This window comes from Poecile atricapillus, chromosome 4 (assembly GCF_030490865.1).
Source record: "Poecile atricapillus isolate bPoeAtr1 chromosome 4, bPoeAtr1.hap1, whole genome shotgun sequence".
Lineage (NCBI taxonomy): Eukaryota > Metazoa > Chordata > Aves > Passeriformes > Paridae > Poecile > Poecile atricapillus.
Window position 1 is genome coordinate 17,262,621 of NC_081252.1, and position 22,957 is coordinate 17,285,577.

The 22,957-nt window shown below is 44.8% G+C and overlaps 1 protein-coding gene across 1 annotated transcript; it reads right to left on the minus strand.

Moving 5' to 3' along the window:
- Window positions 1-14,742, minus strand: PPM1K (protein phosphatase, Mg2+/Mn2+ dependent 1K). The gene is made up of 7 exons (XM_058837382.1): window positions 14,642-14,742; window positions 11,164-11,671; window positions 10,524-10,624; window positions 3,066-3,231; window positions 2,437-2,581; window positions 1,479-1,613; window positions 1-1,001 (listed from the first exon to the last, which is right to left on the minus strand). Exons 2-7 carry the CDS (start codon window positions 11,601-11,603, stop codon window positions 870-872), a joined length of 1,119 nt encoding a protein of 372 aa, XP_058693365.1. The 5' UTR covers window positions 11,604-11,671; window positions 14,642-14,742; the 3' UTR covers window positions 1-869.
- Between the last annotated feature and the right edge of the window lie 8,215 nt (window positions 14,743-22,957).

Sequence of the window (22,957 nt, forward strand, 5' to 3'; positions counted from 1 at the left end):
AAAAAAAAAAAGAAGAAGAAGAAGAAGAAGAAAGAAATTCAAGTTGATGAGAGTCTCTGGATATCAGAACTGTGCATCTTTTTACCTCCTCCGTGCTTCTGTCAGGCACTGACAGCAAAGAGAAGACAGTGCAAGGGGCTGATGCATGGTCCACAGAGACTGCACAGGCTTTGGACCCAATGGAGAAAGGTTCCCATCTGTCCAACAGCACAAGGCTCCAGCCTGGTCTGTCTCCTTGGAGCTAGGGGATCACAGATGACAGCAGTGAGAGCATAAAGCAGCACTGTCTCAGGAACTTGTACAGCTACACCAAATGCCACTGGCATCAGAACCTAAACATTCCAAAACTTCTCCTTTATTTTTCACCCACTTCTCCTGGAGTACAGGAGTTTTGGGTGGCTGCAGCAGAAGAAGACAACAAACCCTCTTTCTGCCTACCTAAGAACATTGTGCGTTTGTTCCCCTGTGTTTTATAGGACAAGGAAGCCAGCATGTGGCTCAGGGACCCATAGCTGCCAGGGAACTGAGGGTCATGGGGAATACAGGTAGGCATGAAATGACTGTGCACTCCCTCCAGCCTCAGGTGAAAGCCCAGAACCTCATCTGTGTGAACAAAGTGATGTGTGGAGCTGCTGGGGCTACAAACCCAGGGTGCTGCCCCGATGCCACCTGGAATAACACGGGCAGCAAGACACGGTCAGCCGTAAGCAACAACAGGCACTACGCACCAAGGGAGCAGCGGCACCTTCTAACACTGGGAACAGAAGGGATGGACAAGACACTGAGTCAGCCTAGGAACAGATGGAGGTGTTCTCCTGTAGCACGCTGTGTCCAGGTGATGGCAGGAAAGGATCACCAGGGCATTGTCTTCATGCCCACCTCCCGCTGGAAGCGAAACTGCGGCTGAAGGAGAAGGTCATCTCCCCGTTCTTGTACTTGCCCCAAGCTCCAAATGGCACTATGACAACTGTGCTGTTGTCTTCAGAGCCAAACTGCACTGCCTGAGAGAAGAAACAAAGTGTTGGCATCAGTGTCTCTTTTGGAAAGGGAAAGAAGTGTCTGGCTTCACCTGGGACAGCAGGCCTGAGAGTTCCTTACCCCTTCCCAGCCCTGATGCTCCATTCTGGTATGCCCTGGAGCTTCCCATGGGATGTGCCACCACCCAGAACCATGGTTAGAAAGGGGCCATTTCTGTCTATGACAATTGACATTTTCAGCACAGGCCTAAGCTGCAGTTACAGTCCCATGCAGTTCAGTGGACTGTGAGCTAATCAAGCTAATTGATGTGATGCCTGGCAAGGATGTGGTGAGACACAGGATAAGGAAAAGTCTGCCCAGCAGGACTGGTGAATGTCTCAGCCAGCACTGTTCAATTCAGTTGAATGTGTGGTATTGTGTAAATAAAAAACCCTATTTTTTTTTAAAGCCAAACCAGCCCAGCCAGGAGCCCTTGGTGCCCAGAGAAGCGCTGGCATTACCTGCTCAGTGACCACATGGGCAGCCTCAGCAGGGTCGTGGCAGTGGCTGATGAAGTCGCAGATCTCCTGGCTGTTCACTATGAAGTTGATGCCGTCAGTGGTCAGCACCAGGAAGCTGTCGTCTGCGTGGTGCAGCTGCAACAGAGGCACACAGGATTCACGACCCTGGGTGAGTGCTGCAAGGCAAGGGAACTGCCCCCACGTATTTACACTCTTGCAAAGCACTTTTTTTTTTTTTCCCCTAGGGGTGCTGCATGGTCTCCTGCAAAATTTTTCCTGAAGCTGAGGATTTAATGGAAGACACGATAGCACTGCAGCCATCTCCCTAAACCCCTAATGCGTGGCACTTCAGTGGGACCAAAACAATATAGCCCTTGGGGCCCTGGGAGGTGCATTGGGGAAAAGTAACCAACAGAATGCGAGTTGACAGGAGAGCTTCCTGCCAAAGTGGAGGCTGAATACCTTCTGGGTGTTTAATTTGTTTTCTAGATGACTACAGAGCTATGGTAAGACACATGCAGCTGTCCTTTCGTCCCCCCCTCTCAACCGTGCAAATCTCTACAAATCCTACTTTTTTGATGGCAGCCCATCCATATCCCACCCAGTTCTCAGTGATGGTTTTATGCCAACATTAACCTCAAAATGATCCATTTGGCCACAGGGCCCAAACAGACTAATACCTGTAATGCATATCATCTGTTATCTTTCTTTCCTCATCATATATATTACTGTCAGAAGTGGGATTTAGTAGTTGATCTGGTGAATTTAGTACCAGATTCTTTTCTATCCTGTTAGTATTAATCTGAAACAACTTATTTAGAGTTGTTCTCTGGTTACTTCAGTAAAAATAAGGTGGCCATCAGGCTTCACCTGGGCTTGTGTCATGTGGGTACCACCACAGCATCAAATATCTATGAAGCCCCTTAGTCCAAGTGTTGCTGTCCCTGTAAAATTTTACCTGAACCCTTTTTGTTTCTGGCTGGGCTATCACACCACTGTTTTTAAGATCCAAATCTCCTATGCTCCGTGTCATTGCAAGTCTACCATTCACATGAGGCTGTCCCAAACTGTTCCAGGAAATGAAGCCACCACACTTCTTAATCCTGTCCAGAGGCACAAAAGAAAAAGCAAATGAGTTACTGTTTCACACCATTACCCCCATCTCTATCCTCTATTTCTGTCACTAGCTAGAATGAGGAATGATGTATGGAGAGCCTGAGCTGGCTTTAGCTGTTTGAAGGGCTCCATGGAGGGGATGTGTCTTGGTGGGCTGAGCCCTGACCTGGGAATCACAGTGCACTTCCTCAGGTTCTAACTTGGTGACTTTGGACAGGTCTGAACCATGTGGTCATAGCTCTGTTCTAAATCTCAGTAATGCTGATCTTACTGCTGAGACAGTTTTTGCTCATGGAGGCCTTTCCTCTAAACAGGACCCAGTGCATTAACTGGAGCTTACTGCCAGTTCAGAGTGGTCTCAGGGCTCTATATTCAACTCTGCTTTCTTCCTGGCCCAACCCCGCAGCAGAACAGAAGCCCATCCTGACTGAGGCTGTGCTCTAGGAAGCCACATCATCAGCCAGCAGGTACCTTTCCTTCTCCTCCTTTCTCTCTGGAGTATGGTCAATGGTGAGTTTCATGGCCTTTCCCTTCCGGCACAGCAGAGCACGACTGTCTCCCACACTTGCCACAACCAGCTCAATTCCATCTCGGAGCAGAGCCACTGTTGCAGTGGTCCCAGAGTTCAGCAGAGTTGCTACAAATGTCATCAAAGAGAGAGGTTTTAGCACCACCTCAAAGAGTGCAGCCATTATAACAGCAGCAGTTTCAATTGGTAAAATGAAGAGAACTTGTGCTCTACCTAATCAGCAAGTAACTGCTTTTAAGTTTAAACTAAATTTACGCAAACAAAAAAAAAAAAAATTAAAAAAGCAAGCATGCATGCATGTAGGATGGGGGAAGATAAGGGAGGTGGGAAGGATTAAGTGTTTCTGTGCAACAACACGGCTCTATGCAAACAGGGCAAGTGGGATAAAAGCAGTACAAGGTACAGTGGCTTCCTTTCATTTTGCAGCAGTTTTTCAGCCCCATGAGCTCACCTCAAGTTACAGGGTTATTATCCTTATACCTGGCTCAATCACTGCACAAGTAGGTCACCATAAAGGTGATGGCTCTTTCCTTTTGTTAGGTGCTGAAGCAGGCAATTACATAGTAAAATATAATTATAGTTACAGTAATTGTAATTGCATATAGATCACCAGAGGGAAAGCAGTAGATCCATTTGTGGCATCCTCTTATTGCTGTCAGAGCTGTTACACTCCCCCTCTGCTTCCCCCAGAGAAGGACTCAGCAAACAGGCTTCCTGGTTTTTTCCAGGAAGGAGCACTGCTCCCTCCACACCCTGTCAACTTGCTGGAGGGCCCAGCAAAGGCGAAGCTGGATTCTGGGATTCAGCCTTGCCTTGTGCCTGCAAACTTGTGCAGGTGTCAGTGGCTCTCTGGTCAGCATGCCCGGGGCACTGCTGGGATCACCTGACCGGGGTTCATTGTGAGTGCTCAGAGGGCAAAACAGAGCCCTGGTGCTGCCCTCCTTCTCTACAGGGCAAGGAAGTGAGCTGAGCTGAGCTGAGCTGAGCTGAGCTGAGCTGAGCTGAGCTGAGCTGAGCTGAGCTGAGCTGACTGACTGCACTCAGGGACCTGCCTGGATTCACTCATGCAAGCAGATTTAAGGACTTCTCATTTCGACTGCTACAATGGTCTGGAGAAAAAAAAAAAAAAAAAAAATAAAAAACCCAAACAAAAACCGAACAACAACAAAAAAACCCTCTTGAAAAAGAGAAATGCAAGTGTCTATTTCAGGAAAAATATCTTTAGTATCATCTGCAGTGAAGAAAATGCCAGAAAAATTGCTCAGCTTTCCTAGTTTTCTTTGCTTTTTGAAAGGGCAAGTCCCACTTTACTGTTATTATCTTCTCTTCCTGCAAATTCTGCAGAGGTAACCCAGCAGGAGATGCCTGGAAGTCTCCTGCTGACTTGAGCTATTACACTAAAATGTCTGGACAGGACCAGCTACTGCCTGGAACACATTTTTACCTACAGCCAATGCAAATCCCCTTGAAAGGCCCTCTGTAGGTCACCTGCATTCTGGTCTTTTCCAGTTATTCCACTTTTTCAAAGCAAACCAATTCAAGATGAGTTTTGGGCTTGCTTAGGAATGTGACTCCCCAGTTATATTCTTGTTAACATGTCACTGTCTTTCCACCACTGCTTCTGCAGAGATCAGTTACAACTACATATGCTCCCACCTCTGGCCTTGCAGCCCTGACCCTGGAGATACTGGACAGATTTGAAACAGGACTTTGTGTTTGATCCCAAGGAATGCCAGGCAGCCCCAAATCTGACCAGCTGTCAACAGATAGCAACAGAAATGCAAGAGCTGTGAGGTCTTGACAGCCTCCTTCCCCAACCCTGTAAGGTCTCAGCACCCTGTAAGTCAAATGGGGCTGGGAGTAAACTGAGTAAACTGAAGTCACCAAGCCCTGGAAGATGCATTGAGCCTTGTTGTGCAGCGGAAGCAGCGGGTCCATGAATCAAAAAAACTCAAACACAAACCCTCACAAATAGTGTTAACTAAGCTGATATTATTTAAAACAGGTATTATTACTGCAGCAAGGGCTGGGTTTAGCTGAACCCTGAGCCAGCAGGTCAGCAGTGACCATCAGCCACAGTGGCCACAGTCACACCTCAGTCTGTGCCAGGGCTGCACAGGCTGGGACACTGGAAACTGGATGTGGCAGCTTCTGACTATCCAGGTGGGCACTGACATCCTGTTTCTTGTCTGAAGCAAGGACCAGCCCAGTGCAGAGTCACTTTGAGGCACATTATGACAACATGATATTAAAAAGTACCAGTGCAATTAGAAATTTTAGTAGAACCAGTAAAATACCTGTTTTAGCCAACAGTTAGAACAAGTGAAATAGAGCAACCTATGTAAAACTACCTTTTTATTTTACAGAAGATATATTTTATTTGGATATTGAAATTAATGGAGATATTTTCCCATTTCATTCTGTGGTTTTAGAACTATGCTGAGAAATATATAAAAACTTAAATCATAATATTCAGTTCACAGAAGACTGTAAATATTTCAAATTCAGGTGAATCTGCATATTTTCAGTAAAAACTCCCAAAGAAAAAAACTGCTACCACAAAGTCAAGGGCTGGTACTAAAGAACAAGATATTGTTCCGAATTGTAATGGACATGGTGACTAGAACTTTATATGTTTATTAATTAAATAGCACTCCTAGAAAAAAAAAATACATGCTGCTCACAATCTCTTCCTTGGATCCATGCTCTGGGTCAGGATGTGAGAACATGCATGAAGCCAGATGTAGCATTTTGTGATTTCTAGCACAGCTCAAGACCACAGGAATGATGATGGGATAACATTTCTAATGCTTTTCTACAACTGCTGCTAGTTTAACACAATTGGTTTTAACAATTAAAGAATTTATTTTGTTTTCCTGACAATATCACTATAAAACTAAGATCTTTCAATAGGTTCTTAACACTCACTGGACAACTTCTACTGCAAGTCATCTCAACTAATGTGACAAAGAGGATGTGGAAACCTTCCAGTAGTCCAGGCTAGGAACCGCTGGACTCCTTCACCTGGGACAAAATTAAGCAGATCTCTCTTTCCACTGAAGCCCAGCTTAAAGTGTCCAGGGCCTCCAGTTCTAGAGCTGCTGACCAGGTACAGTGTCTGCCACAAATAACACGCACACAGAGGCAAATAGGAAATTCACCCAGGGACTTTGTTCAAACAAAATAAACCTGCAACACTGGAGATGCAAGAATAAGGGCTGCAGAACAGGGGATGGAGACAGTCACTCTCAGATCTGCCTGCAGTGCCCTGTGCAGGTCATGTAGGAAGCACCTGCATCTTTGGCCTTGGTAAATCAACCTCAGTATTTCTGGGGAATTACCACTGTTCTTGCCTTCTTGCTAAAGCTGTGTGACAAAACCAGTTTAAATTCAGCCCAAATAAAATCTAAATTTTGTTACCCCTATGAAGATAAGTAACCAACCAACAGATCAAATGAAGAATTTTATCAATGGTAGAGGGCCAACTGTCTCATATATGGCAAGAGTGGCCATTCTGAAGAACACCTACTCCCTCAAGGTAATTAGAGCAATATGGGGAGTTCAAACCAGTGCCAAATGAAATGGGGCCATCTTAAAGGCACTGAATAGCAGTATATGAATTGTCTTGTCTAATGGAAAAATAGGCAAAATAAACATACCTTTAATATTGCAATTAGTATCTTCTAAACTGATTAGGTAATAATTAGGCCTCTTGGATAAAAAGGCTGCCTTTATAATGCTGATAAATTTATGAAACATTCAAGTACAATTTCTGCAGCTCTCCCTTTTCCTCAGTGTTGCAGGTTAACATATTTAAAGAAATAAAAATATTTTTTTAATGATAACTTTAAAAAAAAACAACAAAACAAACATTACTTTAAAAATTTAATTACTTTAAATAACTTCTGCTGTTTGTCAGCATAATTAGATTCAAGAGTAAGAACCCTTTCAAACATGGGTAGACAAGTTAATACCTGGCTATGTTTTAAGATGGCTATTCCAGAAGTGAGTGGCCAATGTGATTAGAGTCGGATGCACTGAATGTGGAGGTTAATGGACAAACTCCCTCTTGTTTTCTCTGGCTCACAGAGAACAGAAGCAGTAACAATACCTGGTAAGACTCCAGTAGGCCAGAAGAGGGTTTGTCTCACGTTTCTGCAGGGAAATGCTCAAGTTTCCTCAAGCACAGAATTTAATTTCCTATTTCCATCCTTGCTGAGCAAAGCTTTTCAGCCTTTACATTTCAGTTTTTATGGCTGGTAAAAAATAGCAGAAAATTCTGCCTATCTCTGGCAGTTGTCCTGTGGATAATGACATTTGTTGGATGTGAGCTTCCTTTATGTTCTGTACCTAAATTTATAAGTGATTTGAAAGTGACTGACTATATTTAAACGCATGGAAGGGAATGAAAACACATTTTTGAAGAGGTATCAGACACCAAGCTTCAGGGCTCAGGCATAGGTCTAAGCTGTTAATGATTACACAGGATTTAGGCAGAGAACAGATTATCCCAAACTTGCCTAAAGCAAGTTTCTTATGCTTATGTATGAAACAGCAGGTGTAGGTCACTGTCAGAGGGGTTACTGGACCAGGCTCCAGCAGGCCAGTACAGTACTCCAATAGCACTGGTGAACTGCATGCCAGACACAGCAGCAGTACCTGGAACACACACATAAACCATTTTTATTATTGAAAGCTCACAGGAGCTACCATGATATGTATTTTCCATCCCTAATTACAAATACTGTATCACTGTTAAGTGACCTACAGAGTCATGTCCTTGAAGACATAGCTGGGGTCTCCAACAAGGCACATTTCTAGTTGTGTTAAATTTGTGCCTTATGTAAGGTTTTACCCCTTAAATAGTACTAATAACAATGCCTCAAACATGCCATTTTGGCTATTTGATTTGGATTTGACCTGGGGTTTAGTTTCCTTCAAGCACCCAGGTACAAGTTTTAAAGCTGGTTGTGTGTTAGTAAAGACCTGGACATCCTGAATGTGCACAGGTTTTTTTGCAGACACAGTGGAAGGGAGTGAGCCCTGGAAGGGTCATCTGCTGGAACAAGTGAAAGCTATTATTTTGGACTTCATCGTCTATGGCCGGGTTTCAAAAGGAGGTCAGACTTGGGAATACAGCAAGCCACACTGTCACCCACCATCCTCAAGATACTCTAGCAACTATCTTGACTCTCACATCCAGAATAGCCACACTTAATCAGAAATTTTGCTGGCAAACTGAATCAGTTTGGAAACAGGCTTCTAACAAAGACATATGCCAAACACTGAAATTTTATGTAACTTCTAAAACATCAGAAACAACAAAAATATCCACACAAAGCAATCAACACAGTACTGAGTTATTTTAACAACAGATATGCAAGGAGTTTAATCTGTTCAGAAATCCAGACTTGACTTTGCACCCTGTTACTCCATTCTTTGCCTTAGAGCTTGATTTTCAGCCAAGAACAATAGGCTCCCTTAGGGAGAGCCCCCAGGCTCCTGCAAACGCTTGCAGGTGCTCAGCCTACCTGAGAAATACTGAGTGCCTGCCAGAGCATGGACTCCATGGATGTCTGGCAACTCTTTCACCCTCTATTTTGCTTTTTTAATGAAGGCAGCTTGTGCAGTGTCCTGGTAATGTTTTCTGGCATCAAGCAGCACCAGTTAGTTAAATGGTATGAAAAAAATCCTATAAGCAGTTCTAAAATGCTCTGCTTGCTGCACAGTTTGTCTGCCAAATATTATTGTTATCCAGTTCTGTAAGTCTCACCTACAAAGTTATGATTGGAAAGTTTTCAGAAAAACAGAATAATACATCTAGTAGAGTTCTCAATCTATCTCCTCAAGGAGCTGTTCTGACACAGAGGTCACTACAATGAACCAAACCAAGAGCTGTCTTACTCACAAAGGGCAGGGAAGGGGACAGTTAGATCTGAAAATGAAATGGTCTGATCCAGGGAAGCACACAAACTAGTGTCTAGGTCTAAAATGCTGTCTAGGACTTGTGTTGGTAAGAAAATATATTTGCAAAGAGGCTGTGGAATAAAAAGCACATCTGCTTTGCTGATGTCTCTCAAGAACTCAGCTAAAACTCAGCCCATAGGTCAAAACTCTGGTTTTTTTTACCACACAAAATACAATGGGAAAATGACCTTTATAGATGCAATTCTCCTTTTTTGAGGGCTGCATCTCAGGATTTAAGACTTTTTTCCTCATCCCTGGTGCAGGCTAAAGTAAGAGGCTACCTGACCTGCATTTAAGCCTACTTAGATTCATCTAGCAGTTAAATCAGAAAGCCACTCCATTACTTGATTGTATTCAGCCACTGCTTCAGAAAAGCAGCTTGAGAATACAGTATCACTTCAGTCCCTATAGGGCTTCTTGATTTCCAGTCTTTCTTGGAGACATGACTTTTACAGTTTCAGGTCTTCTGGAACAGCCTCAGTTATTTTGCCAGTGCCTGCACCAGCACTGGGACAGTTTTTTTGTTTGGTTGTTTGTGGGGTTTCTGTATTGGTTTGTTGGGGTTTTTTTTCTGCTATGTGTTGGTGGTTTTCTTTTTAAGACTGGCTAAACTGACTCTCAAATTGTATCTCATGGCCAAGAAAGCTCCTGTGACAGAATTGGGACAGACACTTCTATCTCCCTTCTTAAGTTACTCCCTTATAAGCTCCACTTGCTGCAACTGGAACTTCAGATGTACTTAGCCTCTAGACACATAGACAAGAACTTCATTAAAAGGATTAAATGGGAGTCTAAAAGGGCTGGTGCCAGCTTCACCACAGCCTTACCACAGCCAAACTTGTTTTCTTCTTCACTGCTTTTTTCCCTTTCCCACTCAGCTACTCCTGTGATTCTGTTTGTGCAGAAGCAATATCGATTGCATTAATTTTGGCTTACATTCCTCCTCAGGTGCAGCAGCCAAGTTAGGAAGGGGAACTTTGACACTGTTGCTTTAAATTCACAGTAGTAACAGCTTTAAAACAAACAAATAAGCATATAAAAACACCAATTCCCCCAACCCCCTTAAAAAAAAAAAAAGGGGAATCAAAATTACCCCCTCCACATTTCCTAACAGTGAAATTATGGTCTTTGCAAATATAAATCACTCTTTGCTACCTCAACAAACATATTCCCTTTCAGAATCACATTAAGAGAAATTCAATAACATTCAGATTCATAACTCCTCCAGTAAATTTGACTGAGACTTACAGTTGTTATTAATTTTTAAGACATAAAGCATAATTGTTTTATTTGCATTAAGTGACCAGAGCAAAAGCCTGTGTTAAGTAAAATTGTTTTCAAGTGTTTTTCTGGACATTTTACTGCAAAACTACTGAGCAAATAGGACAAACTTTATTCTCTGAACCTGTATGAGTAGAATATTTTTTACCTACCATCTGCAGAGAGATTAGCATGCCTTTCATATGCTTTGTCTATTTCTAGAAAAGCTTTGCTCAAAACATTTTCCAAGTTCTCCTCCTCAGCAAGAAATTCCCTGGAAGCAAGCAAGCAAACAAAGAAATTAAACTTCTTTCCAAGAAATATACACCCTGATCAATCTGTTTCACAGTCTTATCTCCTCCCTGCACCCACTGAATGATGCTGGACTTGAGTGAAAAGGTAATGTGATTTTACTAACTGTGTGAACTGAAAGCATAATACTGTAATTTTGGAAATATCTAAGCTCCTTATCCAGCATCCGGGGATGTGATAGATACAGAAGAGTGTAAGCAAACACAGAGACCCTGTGTGAAAACAGTCAGTCCACACTCTCCCTGTGCTCCAAGACCTTTCCCAGAAAGGGGGTACAGTCGTGCTTTCCTCTCCTGTATTTGTGCACTTGCCCAGTGGGGCAGGCACCACACAGATTTAGTAATTCTTAGCATGTCTGTTCCATCCGGCGCTCCTGCTGTCCCTAAGGACATGCAGCTACATAACCTGAAGGATTGGCTACAATGTACAACCCACTGGCTACCTAAAGAAGGAATCTCGGCTAGAATTTATTTGACACACATTCCCTCGATGAGCACTTACTTAATATATTTTTCCATGTACTTATCGCAGAAGTCTGCAGCTGCCGACCCGCCGTGCCCATCGTACACTGCGAAGTACAGGATATCCTCTGTCAGCTGAGCATAATCGAACCGGTCCTCGTTTTCTTTTCGCTTCCCGATGTGGCTGGCGCAGCCCACGTTGCTCAGGCTCACTTTTGGGATCGGCTTCCCGTACTTTATGCTGGGTGGGAGGAGGATGGGCTCATCGATGCGATTGTCCCAGATGCCGAAGGTGTCCCATGTGGTCGGCCGCCCGCTGCCGTCGGGGTCGAAGCGGGAGGCGCGGCGCTCGCAGGTGGAGATGGAGCAGGCGGCTGCGGGGCGCTTCTCGTCCTGCAGGAAGCGCGACGTGAGCGCGGCTCTCCTTCTCACTTGGAACCCTCCATTCCGTACCAAGCTAATCAGAGTAGCTGTGGACATAACTTGTCCTCGCAGAGATTCGTAGGGAAAAAAGAGCAGGCGCAAAAGATGAGCAGCTGCTGGAACGTCTTGGAGACCAAAAGGAAAACGGTTCAGGAAACAAGAAGCACAGGAAAGGGAATTTTCAGTTGCATCATTCAGGAAACAATGTCACCCTGAGAGCCCGCTGATCATGCGGAGCACCGCACTCACTGGAAGCGACTGCAGCGGGATCTGCGTGACTCATCGAGAAACTATCCCACACTCGGCAGCAGCCCACATCCAGCCCCGGCTCTGCACACAGACCCAGGGAGGCACTTCTGCTGCCCCCTGCAGAATGACATCCCGAATTTTCAAAGGTTGAAGGGGTGAGATGGAACAAATGGGTGTGATGATAATGCTAACATATAAATATGTGAAAATATCCAAGAAGATTGTGAAAACGAGTTTATCTTGCATGCTCTGAAAACACCAGCTGAGATATCTGCACTGTGACTCCCAAGGGGAAAGGAGAAATATATTTGCTTAGATTTTAATTTTTTTATCTGAATTGATATTTGGTTCTGTCACATTTATGGAGGCCCTGAACAATACTTTTTAACGCAGAGCTGTGACGTTAATTGTGATTTTTTTTTTTATGCTAAGAATGACTACTCAGAGTGTATTCATGGACATCCCCAACTGTACACACAAACTTGACCCTCAAAAAACCCCATGCACCTATTTCCTGTTTTGTCTGGCTTGAAGTTCTCTGCCATCTAACCCTGAAATGGGATAACACAGACAGGCAAGATCTTCTGGATTCTCAGATCTCTTTTTCAGTCCAGATAAATTCAAACACACCACTTGGCTCAGCACAGACAAAAATTTGCTGATGATCATTCCCCTAGCATGCTGAAAAGCGTAGAAAGATTGGATTATTTGACCTTTTGTAGAGTAACACCCAACTTGACCCAAGTCCAACAGGCTGAGATTTAGTTTGTAATAATAACATGTTGTTCCACCAAAGTAATTTGAACTGGACCACACAGATCACTGTAACTAACCACACTAAATATATAAGCCCAGTGAGGGATTTCTAACTTAATTGCTCCAAGTTTGCTAAGGGCAAAATTATGAGTGAGAAGAATTATATGATGCAACAAAAGATCTAAAAATACCCAGGCTTATGGTGAATGAAAGGAAGAAAAAAAAAAGAAAAAAGAAAAAAAAAAAATGACACCAGGGTGATCTGACACAACTGAACAGCAAAGAGCAACACTTGTACCCCAGAGACACTTTAGTTCTGGACTGGAGTGCCTTGCTGCTGTCCTTCACCCAAGCCAATCACAACTGCATCTCTATATCTGAAATATTTGTTAAAACTATGTTTTAAAATTGCTAGATAAAAATCTGCATACTCACAAAAAACATGCAATCAAACATAACTTAGCAAGGGGTTGCTTTAGTAGAAAATGACAGTGACAGATCTTTTGTGAGGCCTTCAACAAACGTTGTTCCCAGCTCAAAGCTTGTTGCTTCAGATGCTGTGGGTTTAATTTTCATGCAATTCTTAGGCTGCATGAAAAGAGGAAAGGTCTCTTTACTTAGCACTTAGAGGTTGACTGTTGACTTGATAGAAGGCTGAATGTTCTGGAAATCACTGTTGTTGCACCAGCTGAATATGGAACTACTTGAAATCTTAAGATTTTTCCATTTACTGCAAGGAGATGGCAATATCACATCCTTATTTTTTAGCATACTTACAGGTATTTTACACCTGGTTTACTTCCTTGAGCTGCTTTTTCCTTCCTCCTATCCTTGACTCGTAACAACAGCATGTTAACTTCCTTCTGTGAAACACAGCACGACCAAACCAAAAGCCTGCCAATTAGCAAAACCCACACTTGCTTTCACTTCTGTCAGCTTGAGAACATGAAATGCTTGCTATATTTAGACTACCCTGTATCCACAGCATGAATCAGAGGATCAATCCAAACTCACAAGCTAATTAATGCATTTGTTCCCTATCAAATTCAACTCTCACCAGGCAAGTAAAAATAGTGACGACAGTTTTTCTTTCCAAGAGTCTGCAAGTCAGGAGTAGGAACCTGCTCTTTAGTTTATTATGTAAACAGCTCTGGACACACAACAGTCTGTGCTTTCCCAGCTGATATGTCTGCAAACACTGAGCAGACCCAACCGGGCAAAACAAGGCTGAGGTAATGAAAAGGGGGGCAACTGGTGTTAGAGACAAAGTCCAAGATGGACAGTTCAGGACAGAAATCTGCTTTGAGGTGCTCCATCTGATCCTGTTCATCTGTGCACATTTTCCTGGAGAGAAACAGCTGCCACAGACAGGCACGGAAACACAGCACTTAAGGTGGGATGAGGTGATTAAAACTGTAGTTTTACAGGCTGGCTGCTGCTCGACAGATGGAAATTTTCCAGGCTGCCATAAGAAAAGGGGAAGAAAAGGAAACCCGGAAGAAAGGGAAGGCATGTCTGCTGCCCCAGGGGATCCGACGTGTGCAAAAAGGAATGTACAACTCCAAGTGCACTTGCCTCGCGTTCCTTCCCAACCCCACGGATGTGGGCAGGACCTTACGGTTCTGAGTGTTAAGCTCCTTTTAAAGCAGGTGCGCTGTTGTTTTGTCGGTTGTTTTTTTGTTGTTTTTTTTTTTAAATCCGCGACAATCTAGTCTCGCCTTCCTGCCCGGACACCAAACTGCACATGGACAGCAGCAATTTAAAGATATCTCTCCTGCAGTTTGCTCATCACGAATTACCACAGCCCGCGGTTATTCCGTGTATATCAAAGCCGCGGCGTCCGGCGGCAGCCCCTGCAGAACGCCGGCCGTGCTCAGCCCCGCTCCGTGATGTGCCAGACCCGCTCCCCGACATTTCCAGCCCTTCCCGCCCAGCAGCCGCGGCTGAAGGAGAAGGGAGAGCGGAGCGAGCGGAAGGGGCAACAGAAGGAAACGCTTGTCAGCGCGGCCCCCCGCCCTCCCTCCCTCCCTCCCTCCCTCCCTCCCTCCCTCCCTCGCCCCCGGCCCGTGCCCCGGGCAGGCGGCCCTTACCTCCTCCCGCTCCCGGGCCCGGCGGCGGCAGCGCCCCAGCGGTGCGAGAGCGGCGCCTCCCCGGCCGAGACTGCAGCGCGGCCCCGCCGCCGCCGCCCGGCCCCACCCCCCGAGCTCCGCCGGCCAATCGGGCCCGGCGGCTGCGGCCGCGCCGGCCGAGCCTCCCCCGCCGCCCCGCCCCGCCCGGCCCCTCACACGGGCCTGCGGCTGGGCCGGGGGCAGAGAGACGGGCCGGGCTGCGGCCGGGGTGACCCTGCACAGTCCCCGGTTTCACAGAATCGATTAGGTTGGAAAAGACCGCAAGATCGTCGAGTCCAGCCACGCCCAGTCTTTCCTCAGACACATCCAGCGAGGGTGATTCCATCATCTCCCCGGGCAGCCTATTGTAATCACCCTTTCTGTGGAGAAATTCCCCCTAATTTCACAGAATCACGGAATTTACGGAGTTGGAGAGGCCCACAAGGAGCATCGAGTCCAACACCTGGCTCTGCACGGGTCCAGCCTCACTCTCCCCTGGCACAGCTTTAGGCCGTGTCCCCTCGTCCTGACGCTGCTCGCCTGGAGAAGAGCCCGGCCCCACCTGGCTACAGCCTCCTTTCAGGGCTGGATTCGGCAGGTGGAAGCCCGAGGGCCAGGACAGCCAGGCTGTGGCTGCAGCCGCTGCCCACGGGGTGCCAAGATGCCTCTGGTTGTTCCCCCATGGAACAACTATCCTAAAGATGTAAAGCACAGTTGTGTGCGCTGCTCTCAGGCAGCTGTTTCCATGAGCAAAGCCCTGCTGCCTCCTGACGTGACCCGTGTCCCATCAGGAGTTTAAAGGGATCATTTGCTCCATGCAGTGCTACTGCCAGTCTCTGACCTTTGATGCAATTCGGCAAATCAGTTGGCTCTGATTACAAAAGCCTTTGAAACGCGCCATTACCATTCCACCTCATGCTGCTTGCCGGAGTACTTGAAAACAGACACCTGGGAGAAAAATGAGAGTCAGCACAATTTCCATAGGAGCTTAAGGAGGTCACTGTCAAGTTTGTCCTATATATTTTTGAGGTAAAGAAGCTATTGTTTTGTTGGCGTGAGGTTTCCAGTTGCTGCAGAATGCAGCTACTTCTGGCCAGAAAAGCAACAAAGAAACCTTTCAGACGTCTCACTGTACAGCTCTACTTGTAGAACAAGAGCTTAGGTGAGCATGGCAGCACGTACCAGATTGTTCTGTTTTCCAGATGTGCAGCATCCCACTCAGCATTTAGAATGGAATTTGATCCTGTGAGTCTTTTGGGGATAGCAAGGGTGTCATCTGTAAGTGCAGGTTGTTCTCTGGTTCCTGTTTGTGCTCAGTGAGACAGGAAAAACAAAGCTCTCCTGTCAAGTCTCCTGGCATTGAGCAGAGAGCAGCAGTTGTCCTGAACACAAAGGATTCATACAGGAGTGTATCCAAGCTAGCAGAGTGAATTACTGAGAATAAAACCAGCATATTATCTGTAAAACAGTTATTGCTATTTACAGAGCAGCACTAGTGGGGTCTTCCCAGAAGTGTCAGGGTCCTACACGATATGGAGGCACAAGTGCTGGGAGACAATTTCAGCCCCATTGAGTTGGCAGTGAAAGGCCAGCATGGAAATGATAAATGTTTCATGTTGAGCCCTTATGTGCAGTAGAACTGCTCTTTACAAGGCTTTGGAAGGCGAGTGGGAGGCATCTGGAGAGGCAGCAGGAAAAAATGAGGCAGTGAGCATTAGAATAGCTTTGTGAGAAGGCAGAAGGCTTGAAGACAAGGCCAGGGCACAATGGCAAGGACACACAAAGGAACACGTCATGGCACAGGGCGGGAAGAATGAGCTGCAGTGCAGAATTTGGTACTTTGAGAGGCTTCTGATAGCACTTGGAGGACAGGAGGCAAAAAAAAACAGGAACAGGAAAGGCAGAAACTTTACCATGCAATATTTGGTTTTGGCTGCAAACAATTTGGACTTTCCCCTCACAAGTTTTTTTCCCTGAAGGATGAGTTAAGTTTTCTAGATTCCAGGTCTCCTAACAAGGACTTTCTGCTCCTGCAAAGTTCTCTCTTTCTCTCTTCTGTCTTACTGCCTCTCTTTTTGTCGCTTCGTCATGTTCCTGACCCTTCCCTCCATTGCTGCCTATTCTACTTCATTTTTTTCTCATTTTCATTCATGATTTGCACATATTTTTCTGTGATTATTTCTCTCCTGCTGCCTCTTCCCTTTTTCACTCATCTTTCTTTCCTGCATGCTTCCATCTTCAAATTCTAAACCCTTAATCTGGGACTGTCTTGTGTGACTGGAAAACAAACCAAACTCCTAAGAGTAGGAGCAGGTTGGTTTTCTATGTGCTGTCCTACCCAGCATTGTAATTGAACACACAACAGCTGGAATTCTTGGGAGGGGGAAAAAGAAATGTCTATTGTAATCTCCTTGTATAAGATCTCAAACCAAGCTATAAATGTTCAAGGCAAGCTGGTTCTGGTTGCCATGTCCTTCTCACCAGCACATGACATTGAAGGTTGGAGAATTTACTTTTATGCCATGCTTTTCATCCTCATAAGTGAAGAATTTTTCCTCATGGTACACTCCTGGCTAATTATCTGTCTGTACCATCTAGGTCTGCCAGCAGGTCAGAAGAGAGCAGAAAACATCCTGTGGTTGTGGTGAAGTGCCATTATTTTAACACAACCTTCAAAAACTGACAACAGCTGTAATTTCTCACAGCACTTTTCAAATTGCTTCAAAAAATTCAAAATCAGGTGAGCTACTTTGGGGAAGGTCACCCCTGCCATGGCCATTTGGCTGCCTGTGCTCATGGACAGCTCTGGATAGTCCAGCTCTCAGCATGGACATTGGTGATGAGGAAAAGAGCTGCAGGAAAGTTTATTGGGGATCTCTTTTCCTTGGATGAGGAGCCAAATTTAGGTTCAGACCCTTGCCTTAGCTATGCTCTGTGTGTGTGCCCATGCTTGGCCTTGTACCTCACTGATCCTGTGCTTCCCTGGCTGATGGATCCTCTGTGTTGACTTCCAACCTGGCTTGTCTCTATGGTCATGCTTGGTGGTCCCTGGACTGCAGCTGGCCCCTGTTGCTGTTCCCAGCTAGCCTGGCTCTCCTTCAGGTGCCATGGAGCTGTCAGGGAGGTCCCTGCCTGCCTCACCTTCCGCCTTATCCCCAACCCTGGTGGAACAACCATGCTTCTCCTTGCTGACAAGGGCTGCATACAGTCCTCAGGATGTGGGTGAAAAGCAGCTTTTTTCTTCCAGGGAAATGTGCTTTTTGGCACTCTTGCCAGGTATTGCCCTTACATAAATAATCAGAGTGTTAACACTGAAACATGACTAAGCAAGCTAATAAGCATTCTGTTTAGAAACTAGAAATGAAAAATAATGGTTTTGACATTGCTCAAATGACATGTAACACTTAATTCTCAAGCTCATGCTCTGTACTTTCATGGGTTATGTGACAAATCTGTGCTCAGACTTTGGGACATGGTAATCTTGTTTTCTCTGGTTATCTTACTCAATAAGTTTCTACTTCATTTGGGACTCATGGTTTACACACAGACAGAAGGCATTCTGAAACAGGAGGGCATTCTGAAACAGCAGCTTAAGCACATTCCTAGGACTGCCCAGATCAAACTGCAGGTTCTGCACCAGTTCTCACTCACAGGGAAGGTGGGAGTCAGATGTACATCTGTTCCCACGGGATTCCTCTCAGTTCAGATGACATGGCTTGCTTCTGTCCTGGTGATGATGGAACTGTATCTAAACACTTTGCTGAGAAGGTCAGATCAAGAGTGAAGTGGAGCCACTGCTACTTCCCCTCCTTACTGAGCAGTGCCAGCACTGCCCAGCAGTAGCCAAGCCACTGCTGTGTTTTCAACACCACTCCAGCTACAAATACAAACCACAGTACTGAGGGCTATTACGAGAAAGTTAACTAACCCAATACACTGTGTTTTCTGAAAGTTACAGAAAATGGTTGAATTGCTTATCCTGACACTTTAAATGGCTTTGGAGTACTCAAGCAGTTTATTTGGAAACAGAAAAAAAAATGGTTTGGCTGAGCTTTTTGTGCCCCTTGTGAAGAATATGTCTTCTTAAATGCAGGGAAAAGTGAGTTAGAACAGAATGTTCCTAGCCCTTCACATTGTGCCTTTGGCATTCTCCAATTACAGCATGTTAGCTGTGTAAATTGAATTTCTCCTTGAACTTTTACAACTTAAATGATTATATAAGTCTATTAAGAAGTATCATAAGTTAGAAGTTGTGATATTTCAAAATTATAACTTTGCATGACAATTTTGTATTAGGAATATGCAACTGAAAGATCTGATTTTTGGGATGGCTGCACAGTAGCACAGCTGATTTTGTTTCAGTGTCATAACTTTGGATTTATGAAGATAAAGATTCAGATCAGAATTCAGTCATCTGCCTCCTGAGAAGAACCACTATTTTTGCCTTGATGATTAAAGAATACTCCTAATGATCTGTGAAGAGCTGTTGTAATTTGACAGCAGGAAATGATTGTGGCTTTTGAATATGTAGCAAATATTTTAAAGCAGGCTTTTAAATGGTTTCCTTGGCAACCCACTCTTTAGAGATCGACGCATGCTATTAAGTATCCTGCTGGACTTGGATCAGCCTTGCAATATTAAAGATAGCTGTTTCCAACACTGCCAGGTCATGCGCAGTTCCTCACTGTCCGGCAGTCCTGGAACTCAGAGGGAAGCTCGCTGCCTGCCAGGCTTTTTCGCAGGCGAGCAAGGACACACCTCTTGGTGGTGAGCTGGCGTAGGCATCCCGAGGGGTGGAGGAGCTGGCCGTGCTCACATTGGCTGCGTTATCCAGCAGCCCGGAGGAATGGGGAGTTTATTTCTCATTCATCCACGCTTCACCCCCCTCTGCCCCGCAAGACAATGCTTGTGACTTGTGGCTCCCCTTTAAAAGAGATAGCAAGCACAGCTCTTAGCTTCACAGCCTGCATTTTTTTGTTTGGTTGGTTGGTTGGTTTTGTCTCATCTGTCTGGGGCATCACGTAACTTATCTTTCAACCCTGATAAATAATCAGTATTTATGATCAATAGGAATGTAAAGCCATTAATGATGGAGAATCCTGGAGGCGTCATTAACATAAAGAAGGACATCTCCTGTCCTTCTCCAAAGTTTCCAGTTATGTATTCATTCTGATTTGGATTGGCTTCCTTATTTGCCATGGACATCTGGGATTTAAGGCAGCTTTAGCAGAGCTGAGCTGAGCATGTTCAAGAAAACAAGTGTTTAGGGGAAGTGTGCTAAACAGTGATCCGAATGGAGGGCACTTGCCTGGTGTTTGTCATCAGTCCTGTGGGAGCCTCATCGGATGCCTCAGCAGTGCCGGGGTCTCTCGGGGCAGACTGGGAAAATAGGGTTGGTGAAGTGAGATAACTGCTGACAAGCATCCTTTAAGAGATTCTCATACTTGTGCTTCTTTAGGTAAGCCTGATGTGTAGGAGTAGCTTCTTGCTTGGCCCTATTTTGCTTTCTGGAGCTCTCAAGAGACAGGCTTTTCTAGAACTGATGCAGAAAAAGAGAGTGCTCTCTGAAAGCAGTTGCTACCTTCTATTCACGGGTTTGAAGGCAGAAATCAACACAAATTCCTCAAAGTAGAAATCAAGCAGAAGACAACTCATGCATGACCCAGTCTGTGGCATTATTGTACTTAATAGCCGTTTTTATTTCCTACTCATCTTTGCTTACCAGTTGTTAATCCAGCCACTGCCTGCTGTTATGGGAAGGGTTTATCCTAAGAGCAAATAAGAGTAGAATAATAAGCATTCAGTGTTGTCATGCCACTTCTGTAAGACCAAAACTGAGGCAATATTCAAACTAAATTACATGTTTGTATAAAACCAGAAAAAAACAGGGCCCACATGCAAAATGAAATAATGAAACATAATTTTGAAATGCAAACAATTTCATGAAATCTTGTGTTTACAAGTGAGCCTGAGAACTTGCAGGTCCTAGCCAAAGCATATAGAAATTTCAGAGAATCCTCATGTTGACTTAGCATGGATGGCACTGGGTCCACAGGAAGATGGATGCATTCAAAATCATGTCCAGCATTGAATGGAAGCTTCAGCTGGATGTAATCTTGGTTTTTCACATGAGAGTGTCATGTAGAAACATGTTCTGTGTGTGATCTGAGCTGCTTTGCCATCTACCTTCTGTACAGGCCCATTACAGGCACTGGGAATCTAGGGTACTGTGATCCTGCACTTGCAGAATATCTGCTACCGTCATCTTCTTCCATTTCTGATTATTTCAAAACTCAACATTTGTGCTGATTGAATTAAACAAGTTGTATGGTCAGTTTTTTAAGGAAAAGCCTGCTTAGGTCTCAGGAGAGCTCAATACAGGGAGAGGAAAGAAGAAATATTTGCATTTAGCTTCATTCACAGGGTGAAGGTATGATGGTTACACTGTTAGATGTCACACTGCATTTAATCCACCTGAGCAGGATTAACTACCTAGTCTGATATTTAGGGATGTTACTTGAATGTTTTCAAGACCAACTATAGGGTAGTTCAGAAGCCTGTTTTGAAAATAATTGCTTTGAAAGAAATTATAGTAAATATTGATGAAACAAAAATGAAGAATGGCCTGAATTCTTGGTTTTTCTGTGACAGGAGGTGGCAAAGCCTACCTGTTTTTTGAACCTAGCTAAAGGAATGGTAATTTTTTAGCAGGTAGGCGTATCCTGTCACAGTGGAGGACACACAACCTCAAGACTTGACCAGCCGGGGATGATGTGGTGAGATAATGAAGGACGGGCTCGATTTAGTGACCTGAAAAATAATGAACTTTAATACGAAAAAATCAAAGAGACAATCCAAATAGCATAAAAGGTGCACCAAAATACAAGGCTCAATGGGATACAGTAACTTGTATAAACTAATAGGTTGGGATGGAATCTGAGGGTAAGGGTCCAACAGGAAAGGGTGATTGCGAATATGTAAAACACTGCACCAAACGTGAACCAACAATAGCAGGGGAAACAAAGAACTTTCTGGTAATGTTTACATAAAACTGAACAGGGGGCACTGTGGATAATAGTCTCCTCTCCATAACTAAGAGGGTTTTTCCCACAGGCTTCTGCCTGGGTTCCTATCAACCCCAACAATATCCTGATTCATCTACTGTATTCTAATGCTGGGCAAGCCTGGCCCAGCTATAGTCCTGAATGAAAACAGTATAAGGTTATCCCATCAGTTGGGAAAACTTCAGTAAACATAAGTATTCCCTCACAGGTTCTCATGGGTCCCATCTCCATGTGCCTTCAGTCTCTGCTCCTGGAGACTCTTGTGAGCTGTTCAGCCTTTTACCTTTCAGGTGAGTCACTTTGCACAGTAGCATCTGTGCATGATTATGTTCCATTTCTCTCAGCTGGGGATTCAGGTTTCTCCCAGCCTGTGAATAAGTTTTCATCTTTTTCTACACCACTGTGAAATGACTGTTTTTCCAATGCTTTTTGATCCATGCATTGAATAAGCAAAACCACGTTTTATGCTTGGTGCCACAAAGAAGAAAAATTTTTCCTGTAGCACAGAGCCAGAAAAACGTTTTGCGAGAACACATCTAACTTACTGAATCTCTCCCTTCTCTGGCCCCATTCCCTTCCTCCCTATCATGCTCCAGCTATCATTGGCCCGAGCTCTCCCTTGCAGAGAGCACAGTGTGTTGCCAACACCACTGCAGATTTACAAGGTCTGGTTTTAAACACCCTTGCTACAAACAAAAATGTGTACGTGCTGCTTCTGTACTAACAGCTGTTAACCTAAATCACAGCGTGAACAACCAATGAGATGCTAGAGTCCATCTTTTCCAAAATGCTGCTTTACATCTGGGCCCAAACTGCAAAGCTGGAGTGGAGGATCCTTTCCATATGCAGTGTCTGTAAGCAGACTCTGGGCAGCTGAGGAGCCCCAGCTGTTCTCCAAGATACCACTGCAGGGGCTGAAAAGCAGCACTCTGGCACACAGGAGACATGGAGAGACACAGGCCCTGTGCCTTCATTTTAGGGGAGTCAAGGCCAGCTGTTAGGGTCAGCATTTATGTCCTGTGAAAGGTGAGTGGAATTGGCTGTTGCTCCTGCAAGATTTAGACCTCTTCTTCTCCACAGGCACCTTGTTCTTTTTGCTTGGCCTCCACTTCCCAAAACAGTCGTGATGTACCTGTTGTTTCTGAGTTCAGCATGTCCTGAATTCCTTATGAGCCTTTGGAAAAGCAGCACTTTTAGATTGTCTTTTGACTGATGCATTTTAACTGGTTATTAA

What these genes read in the sequence shown, in the direction of transcription:
- PPM1K (XM_058837382.1), bottom strand. Translation starts at nt 11,603, where the DNA reads ATGTCCACAGCTACTCTGATTAGCTTGGTACGGAATGGAGGGTTCCAA. An exon ending in TACATGGAAAAATATATTAA is followed by an intron (nt 10,625 to 11,163) that starts GTAAGTGCTCAT and finishes GCTTGCTTCCAG; the next exon opens with GGAATTTCTTGCTGAGGAGG. An exon ending in CAGAAACAAAAAGGGTTCAG is followed by an intron (nt 1,614 to 2,436) that starts GTAAAATTTTAC and finishes CCTCTGTTGCAG; the next exon opens with CTGCACCACGCAGACGACAG.